General features: G+C 42.6%; 1 protein-coding gene across 1 annotated transcript; it reads left to right on the top strand.

Annotated features, from left to right (window-relative positions):
* Positions 1-497: 497 nt before the first annotated feature.
* On the top strand, positions 498-17,236 carry LOC142183101 (glutamate dehydrogenase, mitochondrial). The gene is made up of 13 exons (XM_075258017.1): positions 498-984; positions 4,410-4,490; positions 6,661-6,716; positions 6,794-6,857; positions 8,560-8,654; positions 10,041-10,220; positions 10,367-10,504; positions 11,862-11,999; positions 12,087-12,167; positions 13,767-13,890; positions 13,975-14,066; positions 14,942-15,004; positions 16,112-17,236. Exons 1-13 carry the CDS (start codon positions 597-599, stop codon positions 16,229-16,231), a joined length of 1,620 nt encoding a protein of 539 aa, XP_075114118.1. The 5' UTR covers positions 498-596; the 3' UTR covers positions 16,232-17,236.
* The last annotated feature ends 295 nt before the right edge of the window (positions 17,237-17,531 follow it).

Raw genomic sequence — 17,531 nt, 5'->3', positions numbered from 1 at the left:
GGACCGTAAATCGCATGACCATGGACCGTAGATCACATGACCATGGACCGTAGATCACATGACCATGGACCGTAGATCACATGACCATGGTCAGAGTTTTATCCTCTAGAAGTAACAGACTGAATGACAGCAAGCAGAGATCTAGAAAACTGAGGAATTGATCCAGAAAGTATATTGGAAACTTGTAAATCTTTTTATTGTACATTTATTTGTCACTATTGGTGTGAAAGTGGCCAACCCCTTTAAGGCTATTGCTACGTGTCAACGAGAAAAAATGTGATTTTAATGGTAGACTCCCTTTAGCCCCTTCAGCTTGCAGTCTCTTTAGCCCACTGCCTCACTGTCTGCACCCTCAGAAAACAAGCAGTTCGCGGCCGCGCTTTTCCCGCCTTTCGCTGACGTAGGCGTCTGTCCTGTGCGCGCTCCCGCTCTGCCTCTCGTGCACGCGTGTTTTGGCAGTGAGCGCTCTCTTCCCGCCCCCCCGGTGTCGCGCTCGGGGCGTACCTTATATAGGCGGCTGCCCGGCGCCTCTCCCCCACCCCGGCTCCTGTCCTCTCCTTACTGTCCCGGCGCTTGTCAGCCACAACTCCGCAGCCATGTATCGCTACCTGGGGGAGCTCGTGTCTCGGAGTGGCGGTGCCCTGGTCTCCGCGGCCGACACTGCATTACCGGCCGCTGTCACCCCTCTAGTGCGCCGCTACAGCCAGGCCGTGGACCAGGAAGACGACCCCAACTTCTTCAAGATGGTGGAGGGGTTCTTTGACCGGGGCGCTGGCATCGTGGAGGACAAGCTGGTGGAGGACTTGCGTACCCGGGAGACCGAGGAGCAGAAGCGGAAGCGGGTGAAGGGCATTCTGCGGATCATCAAGCCCTGCAACCACGTCCTCAGTGTCAGCTTCCCCATCAAGAGGGATAACGGCGACTGGGAGGTGGTGGAGGGCTACCGGGCCCAGCACAGCCAGCACCGCACGCCCTGCAAGGGAGGTGAGTGGGGCGCAGCTGCTGCAGAACCTCCTGCTCGGCTGCAGATTGCTCGGAGGAGGGGTTGTAGGCAGGGCTCGGGCTGTCAGTCCTTTAGCCTAGGGCTGCAGATCGTGTCCTGCTGCAGGGGACTCTGGAAAGTTGTCAAACCTCCGCTGCTGTCAGGAAAGTTGCAAGTTGTACTTGATGCTTCCCTATGACAACTCTTCAGGTGACCCTGGTTATTTTGCGGGACAATACAACTAACCGTAACCTAGCAATAACCTTGTAGCTTCCTTTGTCAGATTCTTTTTTCTCACTGCCCCCAACCCATTAAGTATGATCTCATGGGGAATGACTGACATACTAATGGGCACATATTGGGGATGCAATGCATAGATACACCTATTAGGCTGTGCCTGATTATTTGGGCTAATAACAGGGTGGATTGATCTGCACACACTGTTACAGACCTTCCTGCAGGGGAAGCTGATGCGTTGTCTAGGGTTATTGCAGGGTGTCCGCTCTCAGTTCTGCAGGTTCTGACTGCCGGCGGTCAGTTTGTAGATGTTCACTGTACCCCATTAAAATGGGAATGGTGGAAAGATTTGCAGGCCTGAAAGCTTTAGTTATGTTAGGACTATCCTGCCTATCAATGTGTGTATGTACTGCAAAGGTAGTAAATTACATGATACAGATGTAGGATATATAGGATATACCTTGTACTTATTGCTCCCACCGTATGTAGGTAAGATTTGGCAACACCTAGAAGTGCTGCAAATTTTCTGTCTAATTCTGCTGCACGTTCTTCCCATACTGACTTCCTTATGCTGCTTCTGGGGTGAATTAGTCAGTTTGCCTTGTTGCCCTTCAACTAAGAGGTCTTGGCCTGGAAGTTGCATTAGGTAGCCACTGCACAAAAACTAGCACTGGGCAACAAATGTGAATAGTGACTATTTGTTCAGTTCTATGGAGGTTCATTGGTGCAATGTAAGCCACAGAAATGGCTGTTGAAGTAATGCAATAATGTCACACTGCACGTGACTGAGCCTCCTCGTGTGGTCGCACATAATATGTGACTGGTGAAATCGGACTCCTGCAGGCACAAGTTCTACAACAGGCCATTATAGAGCAGTTGACCTGGTTGTCTACAAGACATAGGACAAAAAATAAACCCTTGAACTGCCTTTCTTGATATTCTGTTCCAACGCTGACACCCAAACCCCTGTCATTTTTGGTCTTTGCCAGATCAGAAATGCTAACTTTGTTCATGTCTCTGCTGTAGCCAACCACTGGCCACAGATTATTGCCTTAGTGACTAGTACAACATTTACCACATCCAGCATAGAAACAGAAGACCTGGTACGGTTGATTTAGACAGAAAATTCAGATGGTTTTGAGGTTTTTAATTTTGTGCCGCTGTTAGACAAGCCCTTAAATTTCACATCTGTTTGAGGCCTTTTGAAGGAAGAAATCGCTGCTCTCATATGCACTTTTGTTCTTGTTGTTTTGCAGCAAAACTTTGGGCACAGCCAGATAGACTATTGTATGTTAACGGAAACTTGGCAGGGCAAATAAGGACACTTAAACTTTGGTTTTAGTGTCTCAAATATGTGGTAAAGCAGTCTGCTCCACATTAAAAATAGCCGGCTTGTCCAGGATGTTTTTTTTTTTTGCTAGGAGGCCATGAAAGGAGGAAGACTGCTGTCCCTGGTGCTCTGGTGTCTCCCATTGTAGTGCGGTCCTGTCGTTCTGGGGTCTTGTTTTGGCAAAGTCCCTGCCACACCTGGCCGCTGAGGTCAGTCGGCAGCTTAAGGAAAGGACATGGGACGTCACAGGTGACTTATTTAGGCTACGGGCAGTGTGGACTTAGGCCAAAACAAGACCGCGGATCATGATGGGAGAATAGGACTGGTGACTATAGGTGGAGGTTTTTTTTTACCATTTCTGGCCTCCTTGAAAAAAGGCAACCCCTTTAACTAGTGGTAGGTCTCATTGGACTCTTTTCTGGTTCACTTAGTGCCTTCACTTTTCTTCAGTGAAGCTGAAGATCTCCACTTGACTGTGCGTGTGCAGAGGTTCAGCGCATGCGCACTGAAGTCGAGGGGCACTTGTCTGGCTTCAATGAAACTTTTATTTTTAATGCGGAGTGTTATAACAGGGTGATTTGGGACATTAAACTCCTGTTTCATAAGGACTTGAGGGTGATTCCCAAATTGCTGAGCGATTCCTTTTCAGGGGGTCCATCAGGCACTGTTGGTGTCTATTCACCACAATATCGTTTGACTGGCAAAAACAATGATGCACCTTGTCTTACAGCTAGTATAAAAGTATAGAAAACACAGGAATGTTACCGGACACTATCTTGTGCTAGGTTCGGGTTTCTGTTCATGGTGTCTGCTTGGGGACCCCACGAATGGAAACCTGTGGACCCCATAGACTATAATGTGGTCTGTCAGGTTTCTGCATGAAAAATGGAGAGAAGTCCTGCAAAGTCCTCCACAAGGACAGAGAGCTTTAACATAGTATAGCAGTTAACTGTATATGATATGATCTGTATATAAAATGCTAGTCAAGGCAGAGCCCCTGGCCTGTAGCATTACTCTCCTCACCTTCCTGGTTATCACTGGATGCTACTTGCAGGGATCTCTGCATAAAGATGCCGGAGCCTCACACAATGGCAATATCTGACGCTTCTGTGTAGTCTGGAGCATGGGGACTGGATGCCATCTGCAACTGGCCTGCACCTTTTGGAAGCGCTCAGCTGCTTAATACAGGCAGCAGATAGGGCGTAAAGCATGACCTGATTAATCATTTAGAAATGCTAAAAATTTCAAACCTGTTTAGTATTTGCAGCCTTACCTCTGTATACATTGTCATAGTCCACCTATTCCACCTGTACTTGTAACGCAAGTTTTTAGCTCAGGAGTTTGGTAGTTTGTATTTCCTATTTACGGGAGGGGTAAGGTTTTACTCAAGTTTCTTGGTTCACGGTCAGTGGAAAATCTGAGTATTTTTAAGTAAATGTGCAGTGAGTCATCCTGTGATTCATAGGCTTTCCTCTCAGTTTGGGGAGTGAAAGTTAATCTTGGCAACAATGTGGCCTCTTGTAACTGGAAATGGAAGTTTTAGCAAAACCTTTAAAGAGGACTGCTCTCATTATGGTTCTTATTCCTTGGAATATAATTTCATTTTTTTTTTAAAGAACAGTTTTCTAATCTTCTGTCCCAGAAATTCAAGAATAAACTGGAAAGTGGGGTTCGGTAACATTTCAATGGTTCCTGATAGATTTGTAGGAAGTATATCAGAGGAACAGCAGAAAATGTGTCAAGAAAGCGATTTATTGGAAATAAAGCTATTTGGTACAATGCAGAGCAGAAGAGCTTACTTTAATAGTAATAAAATTTCCTTAACATGAAGTTTACATAAGACTTTCGCTTCCCTTGTAGGTATCCGTTACAGTACGGAGGTGAGCGTCGATGAAGTGAAAGCCTTGGCGTCTTTAATGACCTACAAATGTGCCGTTGTAGGTAAGTCTTTCTTTGGTTTTTGCAGTGTTTTAAGAAGTGTTACCCTATGGGCTGCAGTTTATTCACTTTCTTCACATGTTGGTAAGAGGCCTGACACTGGGGATATCCCTGTAGTGCTATATACACTTCCTATATGAAGTATTGGCAAGCAGCCAGCATGGGGGCATTCTCTGTAGTCAACTGGATGAGAATTGGCAGGCTGTGTGTTAAGGGTTTCCCCTTGAGGATTTATGGGTACCATAGTTATTTTAATAGGTCTGTTAGGCAGATGAGAACACTGTTGTTTAATAGACATTTGTATGTGGAGGATTTTGCATTCTGCTGAGCAGTCCAAAAGAGCGGTTTCTGGGTCTCCTACTCCACACACAGAACAGGACACAACAGGATTTATTTTAATGCTTTTAGCCATATCTGTGTTTTTTTCAGACTGTGGTTCCATAGGAAAAAGAAGCATGTCCTATTTGTATTTTGGACAAAGCCCTCACATATTCAGTAACCTGTTAAAGGACCACACCACGTATATCATGCATTGGGAGTTGGGCTACTTTCTTTGGAATTATACTCAGCAGCTCTTTGACCTATAGATGTGAATGAAGTTGCAGAATGCATATTTATTCTGCCCTGTTCTGTTGGAAGTATAGGGAATCCCTAGTCTTAGAATTCATTCATTCACACTTGTCTCCTCTCCCATTGATATGTGATAAGTTGTATACACTTCACAACTACCTAAAGGAATCCTATCATTAAAAAGCAATTTTTTGTGACTAACACGTAGGAATAGCCTTAAGAAAGGCTATTCTCCTACCTTTAGATGTTTTCTCCCCACTGCCGTTCGGTAGAAATTCCGATTTTCGTCTGTATGTAAATGAGTTCTCTTGCAGCACTGGGGGTGGGCCCCAGCACTCAAACAGCACTGGGGGCGTCCCCAATGCTGCAAGAGAACTCTCCAGCGCCGCTTCAATCTTCAGGAATGGGCTCTTAACGCATCATCTTCTCGCACTGGGGGGCAAAGTTTTGGGCCTTGGGCAGAGCTGACTGCACCTGCTCACAGGCTACGAGAAAATGGCTGCTTACTTACTGTGTGAGCAGCCATTTTTCTTGTGGCTGCGGGCATGTGCAGTTGGCCTTGTCTGAGGCCTAGAAGTTTGACCGCCTGCGCCGGAAGAAAATGTGTGAAGAGGCCATTCCAAAAGAAGATGGAGGCAGCGCTGGAGAGTTCTCTCGCAGCATTGGGGACACCCCCAGAGTTGCGAGAGAACTCATTTGCATACTGACGAAAAACTGGATTTCTACCGAACGGTGCTGCGGAGAAGATATCCAAAGGTAGGAGAAGAATAGCCTTTCTTAAGGCTATTCCTACGTGTTAGTCCGAAAAATTGCTTTTTAATGATAGGATCTCTTTAAATAAACCACTAGGATTGCAGGGTTCTTGATGGGATTCTCCTCACTCTGATCTAGGTATAATTTCATTGGATATTTTCACAGGGTTTTGTTCTAAGCTACTAATTCCTTAATGGAGATGAGCGGTTCCCTTGCTTCTAGTTCTTTGTATCCTATATGTGCTACTCCACTGACTTCAGTGCAGAAGGAATTCCAACTACTGCAGAATTAGTGCAGAAACAGCCATTAAAGGGGTTGTACATTATCCTGTATCAATTCCTTGTGGCTTTCTGTCTGTTTACCTGCAGTGTATATGAATCTTGATATTTGGTCCAGGGTTGTGCGATGGATGCACGGATATAACTAACACATCTGCCTTGCAACAAGCCATGCACCGATGTTCATTACATGACCATGAACCGTATAGATTAATGACCACGGAGTGATAGAAGTGTATTGGAAATTAGTACCGCTTTTCATTGTACATACAGTATTTGCTTGCTGAAGGTGGACAACGCCTTAAAGGATGAAAAGAACTGGAGATGGTGAAAAGTAGAAAATTTTCTTCCAGTGGTTATTTAATAAGATAACCTTGAAGTGTCCTTAGCCTAATAATGGTGAACCCAGAAAACCTGCAGGAATGGGCTGTTGTATGACAACCTAAATTCTCCATCAAGGGCCCATTGGTGTTCTATCTGTAGTGTCTGCACGTTGTGTCCTTAGGGATATGTAACGCATTAAGTTTAGTTATACTTATGCATAATTTGGTTCCTATACTATTTTTTTACAGATGTGCCTTTTGGTGGAGCTAAAGCTGGAGTGAAAATAAACCCTAGAAATTACTCGGTAAGGGCTTCGTGTTGGTTTATGACATAAGCATTTATTTTGTTCAAATATTTATATTTCCTATTTTTGTTAAACAGGATGCAGAACTTGAGAAAATTACAAGAAGGTTTACTATAGAACTTGCCAAGAAAGGATTCATTGGTAAGTTGGTACACACAGTCCATTCAATGTAAACTGTGTTAGGCCCCATCTATCAGGCTGAATTGGCCATCCAAAAGGCAGGGCGAGATATTTTGACTTTATGAAAACTTAACTGACTCCATTATGTTCTGTTAATGAAAGTGTTGGAGCCCCAACTTTCCCTGTGTGTTGCCCTTTCATCACGGAGCAAAACAAGGGAAACCATACAGATTTAACAGCTTGCACAAGTTAGCATCCCGTGTCAAAGGAGTTCTCCCTGCACACTCAAACTACAATTTCAAGGGATTCTATCATTACTATCACACTTTTTTTTTTTTTCCTTGATCACATGTAGGAATAGCCTTAAGAAAGGCTATTCTTCTCCTACCTTTTAGATGTCTTCTCTTTGCCGCCATTTGGTAGAAATCCCAGTCTTTGTGTGTATGCAAATGAGTTTCTTGCAGAACTGGGAGTGGTCCCTAGCACTCAAACAGCACGGGGGGTGTCCCCAATACTGCGAGAGAAATCTCCAGCGCTGCCTCCTTCTTTAGGAATGGCCTCTCTGCACATCTTCTTCCAGAGCTGGATTCAAACTTCTACGCATGCACAGTCAACTCTGCCGTCAAGCCTCGGGCAGAGCTAACTGCGCATGCCCACCTGGTGTAAGCAGCCATTTTCTTTTTTTTTTTTTTTTTTTTTTTTTGTAGATTGTGAGCCCCACATAGAGCTCACAATGTACATTTTTTTTTCCTATCAGTATGTCTTTGGAATATGGGATGGAAATACATGCAAACACGGGGAGAACATACAAACTCCTTGCAGATGTTTTTTTTGCCCTTGGCAGGATTTGAACACCAGGACTCCAGTGCTGCAAGGCTACAGTGCTAACCACTGAGCCACCGTGTGGCCCCAAGCAGCCATTTTCTTGTGGCCGCTTACACAATAAGCTTGTGTAAGCAGCCAGAAAAAATGACCGTGCGCATGTGCAGTTGGCTCTGCCAGAGTCCCGATGGCAGAGCTGACTGCGCATGCGTAGAAGTTTGAACCCAGCTCCGGAAGAAGACTTGCAGAGAGGCCGTTCCTGAAGAAGATGGAGGTGTCGCTGGAGAGTTCTCTTGCAGCATTGGGGATTTCCCCAATGCTGCGAGAGAACTCATTTGCATACAGACAAAAACTGGAATTTCTAACAAGCGGCAGCACGGTGAAGACTTCTAAAGGTAAGAGAAGAAGAGTCTTTATTAAGGCTATTCCTACGTGTGATCGCGAACAAATGTGATTTTAATTATGGAATCCCTTTTAAAACAATAGACTTTATGGCTTTACTGCATTTTAATGTTTTATTTTTCATTTGTAAATTTTTAGTGGCCCCGCTTACAATGACACGCATGCAGAAAAGATTTAACTTGTGAACTGTCATGACCTTTTACTTGTGATCCCTGCTGATCAGCTGTTCCCAGTGTTAGCTGCAGATAACTGAGCTGGAAGCAGACTGTTCTCTGCATAGCAGCTTTGAGTTAATGCAGCTCAGCGTCTGTTTACGTGAATGAATGATATGTAATAAGACATGGCCTCCCACCCTGTTCTGTATCTACAGCTGATCAGCGTGGGATCCCATGTGTTGTGCTCTGATATGTATGCTCTATCCAAAGGATTTGGCTAGCCCAGAAAATAGTTAGCATTGTTAAATACGAAAATAACAAACTTCCTGTAACCTTCTCTCTAGGGCCTGGCATTGATGTTCCTGCCCCTGATATGAGTACTGGAGAAAGGGAGATGTCATGGATTGCAGACACCTATGCTAATACAATTGGGCACACAGTAAGTTTTTCATATGCAGTTTTTTTTTGGTTTTTTTCTGAATCACTTTCAAAATGTTGCATTGTCATTGGCCTAATATATATGATACTACCAGTACCCGTGACTTCGTCTGCGGTCACATGACCCAGTGGGCATTTGACCGGCAGTGCTGCAGCCCCCACCCTTGTGGCCACGGACCCCCGGCTGGTGATTCGACGGGCCGGTGACACCTGTATTTGCCCGCCCTAGTTCACGATTTGAACATAATTTATAATATTTTTGGACGCTAAATCTGTGCAGGACCGTCCGGTATACATACAGTATTGAATATTAGTCCTATGTGTTTCTTTGTGTTTTGTATATTACATTATTTAAATAAAAATTGTATTTTTTTTTTCATCTTATGTGGTTTTTGGTAAAAAAAAAAAAAAAAAAATTTATATTGTTTACATATTTTGAGTGTCTTACCTATCTGGGTGATTCCAGATCTGCGTATTTCCAATATAGTCCTGAATGAACACACTGAAAACATTTTTGGGCAGCAATTTTAACTACTGTATATACTCGAGTATAAGCCGACCCGAATAGAAGCCGAGGCCCCTAATTTTACCACAAACAACTGGGAAAACTCATTGACTCGAGTATAAGCAGAGGGGAAAAATGCAGCAGCTACGGGAAAATTTCAAAAATTAAAATGGTCGGGTTTTTTGGGTGCAGTAGTTGCAGGGTGCTGGGAAAGGGGAGGGAGTGTTTTGGTTCTGTCTGCCCCTTCCCTGAGCTTGAGGACTGGGATTTTTTTCCCCCACTTGGAATTCAGTCTGGCTGAATATAGGGTATCTGCAGTGCTCCTACTAACCCCTTCCCGGTGGAACAGGAACACTGCAGATACCCTATATTCAGTAGGCCGGGCACTTAAAGGTAAAATTGGCCATGTACGTAACATCTGCATTGGAGGCTTTCAGGCTCCACTGATGTCATGTGACTGGTCCTGTGCTGCCATTGTTTTGTTCTGCTCAATGATTGACTATTGATACGCACAGTGTGTGTGTACAGATCCTTGGGAAGATTGCCAGGAATTTTTGCACGCTGTCCACTTAGAATTAGCTGCTTCACCAACACCTTCAAGATGCTGTGAAAACTGATCTCTGGTATTGCTATATACCCTATTTGATTGGAGGAATCTGCAGCAAATTTCATGTAAATTTTTCAGCCTTTTACCCACTGCAAAATGTCCTTTGCTGCTTATATATAAGTAATGAATCCCTGTGGTTTGCCAATGTTGACATTACTAACCGATCATTATCTGCATACATATCTGATGCTGCACACTAGTTTATTTTTAGTCCAATTAACCTTCATCCTATGGGAAAGGGTGAACTAATACTGTATTTCTCTTCTTACTTTCAGGATATTAATGCACATGCTTGTGTCACTGGAAAACCCATCAGCCAGGGTGGTATTCACGGCCGTGTCTCTGCTACAGGACGAGGTGTCTTCCATGGCATTGAAAACTTTATCAATGAGGCATCCTACATGAGCCAGCTAGGAATGACTCCTGGTTTTGGTGATAAAACATTTGTTATTCAGGTTAGTACTAACAATTTGTTCTATGTTCTGGCTTTGAGTGTTGTAATTGTATTACTGCAATGTCTGTGTGGAACGCCATTCCTTAACACTTGTTGTGTTTTCAGGTAACCAACAGCAATATTAATTGTAGCTTTCCTATTTTACAGGGATTTGGTAATGTAGGTCTACATTCTATGCGTTATCTTCATCGTTTTGGTGCCAAATGTGTTGGCATTGGTGAAATAGATGGAACTATCTGGAATCCAGATGGCATTGACCCTAAAGAGCTTGAAGACTACAAACTGGTTAGTGTCCTCGCAGATTATCAATCTTCCTATTGTGTAGTTCTAGCTCTTAGAGAAGTTATATGAAACATTTTTCAATAAGAGCAGATTACATGGTATATTACGATTTTAGCAATAGTTTTGGCCTGAGCTATGTTTTGGGCTGAGACTTGAATACAGACATCTTCCTGCGTTATGGCCATTGGCATAGAAGACACTGAAGTTGTAGCGGTGTCGTTGTCATCTGCATAAATGATAATGCTCCCATAGTTCAAGATAAAGACTTAGCTTAACTAGGTGTCATCCATTTTGACATAGTAATGTTTTATTTGGATACAGACTCCTAATGGGACATAAAAAAAAAAAAAAAAAAAGTTCTCTCGGTCCACCTAGCTCTGGTTCTGCTGCTGGCAGGGTGACCGAACCCCCTTTCTAACTATATAGAAGCCCCTGACACCTTATAGTGTAGGCTTATCACGGCCCTGCATGCACAGCTGCTGTCCTTTACAGAGTCCTGTTACATGGGAGTGTGCAGTCCAGTCTGCAGCCAGCAGGATGGAACATGAGTAGTTCTTTGAAAAGGTTTCAACATAATTTGTGGTGGTCGCTTATTTCTGCCTTTTTATGTTTGGAAGTGGTCATTTATTAGTGGGCAGCCCCCTTAGTGATTGACTCATCTTGATGTATGATATAATCAGCCTATATAATAGGTTTAGGTCAAAAGAGGCTCTGCTGCTCCTCAATTGAATGGGAGCAGTGCTTGAATTCCATATGCCACCGCTACATTGTACAGAACAGGAGCTACATATATTGTACGCACCTCCATATACTATAGTGTTGGTGCTGAGAAACTACCGCCCCATTCACTCCTATTAATTTGAATAAGATCATGGCTGCTTACAACTTTATAGTAACGGATTAGTGTGTGGTCCAGGTGACAACCCATTCTGACACTGACTTATGTGGATAGTTCATCAGTAACAATTCTCATCCTTTAAGTCATGAAGCAGAAAGTCACTCTTAAGTTTACAATGTCCTTACTGGACTATTAGGCTGCAGAAAAGCCTGTTTGTCAGGATTAGGTTTATGCAGGACTGTGTGCTTGCAATGGTTTCACCATTTCACTCACTTTTTACATCCTTGTTGCTAAACCAATTCCCACAATTCCAATGCAGAAGGGTTTCTCCAGCTCCCTACCTGCTTCAAGTACAAACTCTGCAGCAGGTCATGAAAGAACAAATAAAGGTCATTAAGAGCAAATAGTGGCCATTAAGGGGTTGATATATAGATATTCATGAGTGACTGTTGTCAGTCCTCTAGTCCCGGAGCTTCTATGTATGTCCTGCAATCTGTTTTAACGATTGATTATTTTTAACAGCAACATGGAACAATTGTGGGGTTCCCTAAGGCCCAGGCATATGATGGCAGTATCCTAGAAGCTGACTGTGACATCCTTATCCCAGCAGCCAGTGAGAAGCAGCTGACAAAGTCTAATGCACACAGAATTAAAGCAAAGGTACAGAGAAGTCTTCCCATTTATGTGTAATTAAATACTCACGGAGCTGCTGACAGATTTGTGGTTTTTTTTTTTTTTTTTTTTTAGATTATTGCTGAGGGAGCTAATGGACCCACAACTCCCGAAGCTGATAAAATATTCCTGGAGAGAAATATCATGGTTATTCCAGTAAGTATCTGACAATACACAATGAATAACCCACAATTTCTATTATGTTTATGAACATGGAGTGTTCACATATTTAGGGTTATAGACTAATTAATAAACCTTTTAACTATCTGGACTGTGAAGGCTGCATTCGCATCACAAAAGTTTAATCCCAAGTTTGCGTTCTGTTTACTGAACAGAGCAATGAAAATAACAAGTATTGGTTAAGCTGCATGCACACAACTGTGCACAGTCAGGGCAGATTTCATAGTGTAATGAAGTCTGACACTTGGGTGACATTTAGGATGGCTGTCATCCATCATTGACTTCAGTTATAAGGGGATATTGTCACTCCTTAGGGAGAGTCCACCATATAGGTGTGGAGACTTATCAAGCCATTTGCGGTCCACTGTGAGGGATCATGGGAAGAATATGCAAATCTGTCTCCCATGATGTTAATATAGGGAGACTGTGCCTGTCATGCAGCACACTAGGGGGGGGGCTCCCTTTAACCTCATGCCCGACCTTCCCAGAGGCCTTTGCTGCAATGATGTGGGATTATACCAAGTCAGTCTCTCAGCTGAGGACAGCTGTTTCGTTCTGATTGGATCTCTTCAGCCCGGCGCAGAGAAGACTAACTTGGCAGAGGTGAGAGGCTTCAGACCAGGTTAAGGGGATATTGTCACTCCTTAGGGAGTGCATGACTGAGGCACTGTCTCCCTTGTATTAACATCATGGGAGATAGATTTGCATATTATTCAGTTGTGATGGAAAAGGATAGGTCCTGCTCTGATCTTAAAGGTGAGACCTTTGCACTTGATAATGCCACTGACCATTTAGTGATTACAGCATGCTTTACTGTGTCTGGGCTCTAACAATCTGCAATATGAATATATCTTTGACCTGTTTAGTCCTGGTGTTTTCGGGACTATATAACTGTGTAGTCTGTTTTTGTGGCCTTGGCTTTTTCATGTTAGTGACTTAAAATCCACACAGCCAGTGAAGATTTTTACAGCTCAATACGGGACTAAGTTGTAGTAGCAGACATGGCTATCACACATTACATAGTTTTTACACGGTTTTCTAGATTTCGGCTTGCTTTCATTCTGTAACTTCTAAAGGGTAAAACTGACCATGGTCATGTGATTTACGGTCCATGGTCATGTGATGAGCACACAGGTGCCGCTCGTTAGTCACAGCCCAATAATCAGACATCTGCCTGGTAATCAGCTCTGCACCTGTGCTCATCACATGACCATGGACCGTGAGTCACATGACCATGGTCAGAGGTTTATCCACTAGAAGTAACAGAATGAATGACAGCAAGCAAAGATCTAGAAAACCGTGAGGAATTGATACAGAAAGTATATTGGAAAATTGTATATCTTTTTATTGTACATTTGTTTGATAATATTGTTCTGAACGTGGACAACCCCTTTAAGTATTTTTCTTTAAATACTATGGGGCTTGTCCTTGTGCATATCACATCAATGCAAACTGCTCATTCACAGTAAATCTGCAACAGAAATCAAAGAATCTGCTCTGAATTTTGCTACAGAAAGGGAATTGTAAAATGTATTATGCTTAACTAAATCGTGCACATTTTTTTTTACCAAATAGGACTTGTATCTGAATGCTGGTGGTGTTACAGTGTCTTACTTTGAGTGGCTGAAAAATCTTAATCATGTAAGCTATGGAAGGCTGACCTTCAAGTATGAACGGGACTCAAACTACCATCTACTCAGTATGTATTCGCCCTTCGACGCCCCTAGTGGTCAGACTATTTGAGAATTGTAAATACATTAATAGGGTCTGTCTTTACTTTCAGTGTCTGTCCAGGAGAGCTTGGAAAGGAAGTTTGGAAAACATGGTGGATCCATTCCTGTGGTGCCTACTGCTGAGTTCCAGGCTAGGATATCTGTAAGTACCTCTAGGCTATCATCTGTTGTGTAAAAACTGACAATACCCAGTTTAACATGGTTACAATATGCTTATGATTCAGTATCAGTCACAGAAAGTTGGCCCCCTATCCATAGGCTAGGTGGTAACTTGCTGATCATGGAGGCCTGACTTATGGGATCTTGTATAATCAGAACTGGAGTGTCTAGTGTCTGAATTGAGTGGTAGTTTCCAAAATACGCTCCCCAACGCCATTTCATTTGAAGATTGCTGAGTGCTGTAGTTCAGCTGTCTCCCTTTGGAATGGAAAGTGCGCGGGTGCACATTACTGACCGCTACAAAATTCATACAGTAACAAAATGCCAATTTAAGTTGGGGTATGGAAGCTTTGCAGACCAGGGCTCCCAACGCTCTGGGGTTCCTTGGGGCAATGATCAGGTGTTTTCTGGCAAGATGTCACTTTTACTCCAGAAAAGACAAACGGATTTCTACTTAAAGGTGCCATGCAAAGCCATGAATATATCTGATCCGAATGATGTCTCTGAACTGTAATTATAGTATTTTAGCGATAACCTATACCAAGCTTGTATGTAGCCGGAATGACCCTAGGGATTACCATCAATGGGAACCTTTCAGTAGGTGATAGTTTGCCCCCAAAGAACTAAATTGAACTTGGTCACCCCCTGCTAGCTTTAGAGAATAACTAGAAACCTTGAATTATAATAAAAATATTAAGGGGGTTAAGGAAAATACCTGTTAGTTCTCATCCACTCAAGCGCTCCCCACCAGCTGCAGACCCGACTACTACAGCCAATCTCAGCAGTGTATGATATTACACAACCCATTGTCAAGATTTTGTTTCTGTATTTTTATTAACCAATGTTTTCCCTCTACAGGGCGCTTCAGAAAAGGACATTGTACATTCTGGATTGGCATATACCATGGAACGATCTGCAAGAGTAAGTTTTTATATTGGACATGTGAACGTTTGGGATGAACCTACTACTTCCCATTTACACTGAAGCTCTCCTTTCTGTTATTTATATAGCACAATAAAAAAAGACACAGGGGAGGGAATAACTTAACATACTGTAGAAAAATACTTGCAACATCTGAAAGTTAAAGGATTGTCATAGGATACAGTAAAAACCTATAACTTTGGCCCAATGTAGGCCTAGGAAATCGATAAATGAAATTGTTGGCTCGAATAATTGAAGTGAACTTACAGCAATTCTTTTAATTTTGCACCCGTGCGTTGTTGGACTCTGCCATTGGCTAAAGGATATATGAATAACCCAAACTAAAATTCAGTGGTTTGGGGGGGGGGGGGTAGTAATCTATATGGTATTTGAAGTGTCCTGGTTAATTGTAATTGAAGGAAAATGGTCAATCATGATTTTAACTTGAGTCATAATTGCCCAGCCCTAGGCAACTATTTAACAATAAGTAACATCATTAGTTTACACAAGCTAACATCAAAAATTTGGGTTGGTCTTTTTTTAGATAAGAGCTTAATGTGGATTTCTAATATATAACATAGCAAATGTTTCACATTTTAATGATGTGTGCAAACAAATATACCTGGACAACCTTTTAAGAGAACTCGTCACATTCATTTGGGACGCTAAACCAGCAACAGATATTTATTAGTGTTGAGCGAATAGTATTCATCGAATACCTAACCGGCATAGGAATGCATGTAATGGGCCGAACACCAAGTAGTTAAACGCATCGAAGATTCGATGCGATTAACCCCTTGGTGTTCGGCTGGTTACATGCATTCCTAAGCTGGCGAAGTATTTGAATACCATTCGCTCAACACTAGTCCTTATGTACTGATGGTTTAGTGTCCTAAATAACAATTGTCTCCCCATATGCAGTGCTGGTGCAGTAGTGTAGTGAAGCTGATGCAATGAAGTTGTGGGATACCCCTCCAGTTATAAATGTGCCACATGCACCAGAGAAGGGTCCAGCATCTCTTGCATGATAGGTTGCTTTACAACTGAAGATATGATTACTAGACTTTGCTTGTTCTCTGAACTGTCTCAATTTCTTCTCCTTTACAGCAAATCATGCGCACTGCCATGAAGTACAATCTTGGATTGGACCTGAGAACTGCTGCCTATGTGAATGCCATTGAGAAAGTATTCAAGGTGTACAATGAAGCTGGCCTGACCTTCACATAAACCAGGGAGCCATCCTACACCCTCCATATCAGAAAGTTATCGTATACAAGTTTACATATAACCTCAGACTTATTTGTTTTCCTCCTCACTCATCATAGAGGATCTTACTTCTGAATGCTTCCGTCCATTATTTCGTTCTGTAAGCCTTGACATTAAAGATGACCCTTGAAAAGATCTTTTTAGACCCTCGATAGTATCGCCATGATCAGCATTTTTAGGGTTACATTGCATTTTCACGTTATTGGAACGTTGTTTGGTTACATCACCATAAACCTCATTGACAAATAGCTTTGATAGTCATTAGTTAGTGGTTTCTTAACAACAATTTTACCAGGGATCTGTAACAAGGAATTGTGCGCTAAGTGGGGGAACTTCACGTGTGGATTTTCAGTTTAAGCAAAAGCCCTTAAATCAGTGCACTTGTCAGGAAAAGTGGGAAAGGCCCTGGGTAGAGTGTTTCAGGGGAGTCTCTCAATGACTTATTTGCACATTAATCTCTGCTGGCCTCCTTTTAATCTATTGCTGCTGAAATAGACTTTTTTTTTCTTATCCTGTTATCATGTAAAGTTAGTATTCTGCTGTGGGGAATCCAGCCTGTAAATACTTACACTAAACCCATTGTTGGTTGAAACTTTAGTCATTGTTTCTGCCTTTGGTTCATGTGGCCCCCTGCAGTGAAGGATGCTTGTTTTTAACACTTGGAAGCTTTTATATTGTAATTGACCATTTTTTTTATGGATTTAGGTTTTTTTGCACCGAGCAGCCTTGTATTGCAGATGTGTAGCTGTTACCACCTGTCTTGCTCTTCCATTGCTGTGTGGATCCATCTGTCCAAGTAGAAAACTGTATTTCCGCACATTTTTTTTTTCCCAAGCTCTCCGAAAGGCCTTGAAGGGTTTTTATGAAAAACTGCCACTGTAGTTCCAAAGATATGTCAAAACTATAGAACTTTGTAACCGCATGATAAATGATCAAATGCTATATTAAAAGTCCTCCTTTACAGAATGTGGTTTTTATTTTTAAAGTTTTTAGTATTTTGAGTCAAGAAAAATAGCCAAAAATGGCAAACAATTGCTTATTGGATCTTTCACCACCTCCAAAAAGTCTAGCTCTTTACATCATTTAACCCTTTCCCTGCCAACCATGTATCTATAAGTCTTCCCAGGGTGGCTCTTCCGTAGCCGAGGACGTAGCTAATACATCCGTATTACTAATGCCAAAATCTCAAGACTGGTTGGGGCTATGAAGAGAATAAGAATCTCATCTTTGAAATACCAAAATCTTTGATGGCCTTTATAGA

This window comes from Leptodactylus fuscus, chromosome 10 (genome assembly GCF_031893055.1).
Source record: "Leptodactylus fuscus isolate aLepFus1 chromosome 10, aLepFus1.hap2, whole genome shotgun sequence".
Lineage (NCBI taxonomy): Eukaryota > Metazoa > Chordata > Amphibia > Anura > Leptodactylidae > Leptodactylus > Leptodactylus fuscus.
Note: the sequence above shows the minus strand (reverse complement) of the source record. Positions and strands in the feature narration are given on the sequence as shown.

Excerpts from the sequence above, each read along its gene's own strand:
- LOC142183101 (XM_075258017.1), top strand. The coding sequence starts at position 597 with ATGTATCGCTACCTGGGGGAGCTCGTGTCTCGGAGTGGCGGTGCCCTG. Across the intron at positions 6,858-8,559 it reads TGCCAAGAAAGGATTCATTG|GGCCTGGCATTGATGTTCCT; the intron begins GTAAGTTGGTAC and ends CCTTCTCTCTAG. Across the intron at positions 15,005-16,111 it reads CCATGGAACGATCTGCAAGA|CAAATCATGCGCACTGCCAT; the intron begins GTAAGTTTTTAT and ends TCTCCTTTACAG.